At 55.4% G+C, this 3416-nt stretch overlaps 1 protein-coding gene across 1 annotated transcript; it reads right to left on the bottom strand.

Moving 5' to 3' along the window:
- Window positions 1-1221: 1221 nt before the first annotated feature.
- On the bottom strand, window positions 1222-2699 carry GPR88 (G protein-coupled receptor 88; the record flags this gene model as incomplete). The annotated part of the gene is made up of 1 exon (XM_079930677.1): window positions 1222-2699. The coding sequence occupies exon 1, from the start codon at window positions 2371-2373 to the stop codon at window positions 1222-1224; it is 1152 nt and encodes a 383-aa protein (XP_079786803.1). The 5' UTR covers window positions 2374-2699.
- Between the last annotated feature and the right edge of the window lie 717 nt (window positions 2700-3416).

Raw genomic sequence — 3416 nt, 5'->3', positions numbered from 1 at the left:
ATTGGGTCAAGACAAGAAGAACTCTAGGTAGCCAGAGGTGTCTCTGTGTCTCTTTTCAAATAATTGATGGCCACTTCTTCTGGTGTGTGGAAGAAGTAAAATGTCCTTGTCAAATGGGTATTGCTTTAGTACCACATGCCCAATAAATTCTAGCATCTAGGAGAGCATGCAATAGAGGTTAATATTAGCTATGCAGTCATGGTATTATTAGTGTTTAATTATTTCATGTGCATTGAGATATTTTAAATGTTAAAGAGAAAACAGAAGGACTTATTCTCCTTAGCAACCATTAGAGTACAGAATGTTCACAGCTGCAATCACACTCATAAGGCAGGTAAATTGATGACAAAATGAGGGTAGCAACTAATGTGCATGCTATAGAAAACCTGAAAGTGGTACCTAAAATAGATAGCCCCCTTATGTTTTCCAAAATTCCATAGCTGGCTCAGACCATCAATCAGCACAATGGAAATCTGTCACTTTAACACTCAATGCCGATTTTCAGTCTTAGAAGTGCAAAGGGCGGGGGGGGGGGGGGGGTGTAAAATAATAAATCTGGGGGTTTTCCCCCTCACTGGCTAAGATGCTATCTCATTCGCGAATAATTTTACTTTATAAAAACCCTTTTAAAAATAAAGGGCTTAAGGTCTTAATGGCAACTCATACTGGTGTGCACATCTGTGGCTTCATTCTTCAGGTTAATATACAAAGGCTAAGTTATAGCAGAAGCATTATCGAAGGTAGGTTACTTTCTAAAATGCTTCATAAATATTATTTCCTTCAATATTATTTCCTTTGGCTCATGCACACTCAACGCGCTTCATATATATTATAAGATGATGAAGGTGGGAATGGTAATTATGTTATCAAAGCTGTTTTCCCAAAACTGTGTTGAAAGAAATTAACCGGTTCTTTCAAAATGTCAGTGTGCAAGTTCCTGAAGTTTCCCGGTGTTCTGACTTTAGGATTTCTCCAAAACACGCAAACAAAAGGTAAAAATCAGGTGGCCGTCGAAAATGACTTCGCGGACCCCATGTATACGGAAACCTCGGTTCAGGTATCCCACTGGGGTCGAAGGCGAAATCTTCGCACCGATATATTATTGAGCTTCACCCGCAGGAGTCTTCGTTCAGGCAGGGGATGCTTTCCAAGATCAGGAGGCGGTGGTGCCCAAGGGCAATGGAAGCTGGGAATCTCCGCTTCCCGCCCGCCCTGCCCGGGTCACCAGTGCTGGCCTGCGGCGCGAGTGCCCAGCTGCGCCTGGGACACCGCAGGCATAGCCGTGGCGGCGGCGGCGGCGGCAGCCGCCGCGTCGCCGATGCCGGGCAGGACGGAGCGCACGGAGCGGCGGAACTCCTCGTTCCTCCACGTGTAGAGCAGCGGGTTGAGCGCGGACAGAGCGCAGCACAGGAGCCAGCTGGCCGCCTGCACACCCCAGGGCACGGGCAGCGAGAAGCCGCTGGCCATGCTCACCCACACCAGCGGCTGCGTGGCCAGCAAGAAGACGCAGCAGAGCAGCAGCACCGACAGGCCGCTGAGACGCCGCTGTGCCCGCCGCGGGTGCAGCGCTGGGGGCAGCGGCTGGGCCTGAGCCGGGTGCGCGGCACCACCCGGGCCTGGCGCGTGAGGGGCTCCCGGGAAGGCGGCGGCGGCGGCGCAGCCGGGCAGCTGGTGCAGTAGGTGGAAGTTGAGGACGCTGACCCGCTTGACGCTGACGCGCACGCGGCGCACGATGCCCAGGTAGCAGTGCAGCAGCAGCGCCGTCTGCGCCAGCAGCGCCGCGGCGGCCAGCAGCGCCGGGTAGTGGACGCGCGGGGGCGCGGCGCCGGGACGCGGCGCCCAGGGCGGGAGCAGCAGCACGAGGCCCAGGGCTAGTGCCCAGGACAGCGCCAGCATGCCCGCCGTGTGGCGCCTCTGGTACAGCGCCTGGTAGGTGGCGGGCGCCCGGGTGATGAGTAGGTAGCGGTTCAGGGCCACCAGGCAGTGGGACAAGAGGGACACGGTGAGCCCGAGGCCCAGCAGCCCGCCCCGCAGCAGGCGGTAGCTCCCCCCGGCGCCGTCCCAGTCCCCAGGGGGCTCCGCAGAGCCCGCGGGCAGGAGCCCGAGCACCGCCTCCTGTGGCATCCAGAGGGCGCAGACGCTGAGGTCGGCGGCACAGCCGTTCACGATGAAGGCGTTGCTCGTAGTCTGCAGCTTTCGGAAGGACGACACGAGATAGATGACCATGCCGTTGGCCAGCGTGCCCCCGATGGCCAGGCCTGAGTACAGGAGGGACACGGGGATGCGCCGGCCCGCCCACGACTCCTCTTCCTCGCAGAGCAGCAACAGCGATCCCCCGGTGGCGGAGGAAGTGGACGTGGAAGAGTTGGTCATTCTGGCCAACTCTTCACACCTCTCTGGCTAGCGTCGGCTTCTCGCAGCGCGGCGCATCCTGACACCCGCCTGCAGAGAGGGCAGAGACATCCCTTCAGCCCTCTGCCACCGACACAAAAGGCTGAAGCAGAATAATGGGCTGGGGGAGGGGGAGAGAGGGAGCTCTAGGAGAACGGGGGTGGCAAACGACAGGTGCCTGCCTGGGAAGTGTCTCTAGTGCCAGGCGAAGGGCCTCTTTACATTCAGCAAGCACCAGGGAAGCCCTAGGACAGAGCAATACAGAGAACAGTTTCCTCTTCTCCCCCTAAACACACACATAGACACACACACGGGAATGGCAGATGGAGCCCCCAGTTTCCAGGAGAAAGCAGAGATATCCCACCTGAGGAAAATACCAGGGGAAAGGGGTTGGGGGTATCTTACTTTCGGGCTGGTCCTTAGCTGGCAGTAGCAGAGGGAGGGATGCCAGGAAATACCTCCTCAGCAGCAGCATCTGTGGTCCCGAAATCAATAGGAGAAACTCATCTGGGATCAGTGCCAGGAGCCAAGTGCCTCCTTCTCCAATGCAGCATCCACGCACATGGCCCTAGGCAGAAACCAGCAGCTGCAGGGAGACTTCTCAGCTGGCAGCAGGGCTGGAGAAAGTGAAGTGGCAGGCTGCAAGCCCAGGCAGGTGGGCAGGTAGTCAGGCGGCAGCAGCAAGGATGCTTGGCTGCAAAAGCAGAAGCTCAGCTCAAGAGGAGAGCAAGCACTCCGTGCTCAGAAGCAAGAGTGGTGGCTGATGAGGGGAACCCACTCGAAGCGCTCTCCTGCTCAGTTATACATCACGCAGGGAAAAGGCAGCCTTTCCACACTTGCATGAATTATTCAATAGCTTCTAACTTGTGAAAGGGAAGAAAAATATCTTGCTCAGAAAGTGCTGTCATTAAACAAGTTTCTCTGTTTTTTCTCAGTCTCTCAATCACCCTATTTTTCACTTTGCTTCGTTTTTCTTTTCTTCTTTTTTTTTCCTTCCATCAATGCTAGAATAAAATTTAATATAC

Source organism: Stenella coeruleoalba (genome assembly GCF_951394435.1).
Source record: "Stenella coeruleoalba genome assembly, chromosome: 1".
NCBI classification, from domain to species: Eukaryota; Metazoa; Chordata; class Mammalia; order Artiodactyla; family Delphinidae; genus Stenella; species Stenella coeruleoalba.
This window is presented reverse-complemented; position numbering and strand designations above follow the sequence as displayed.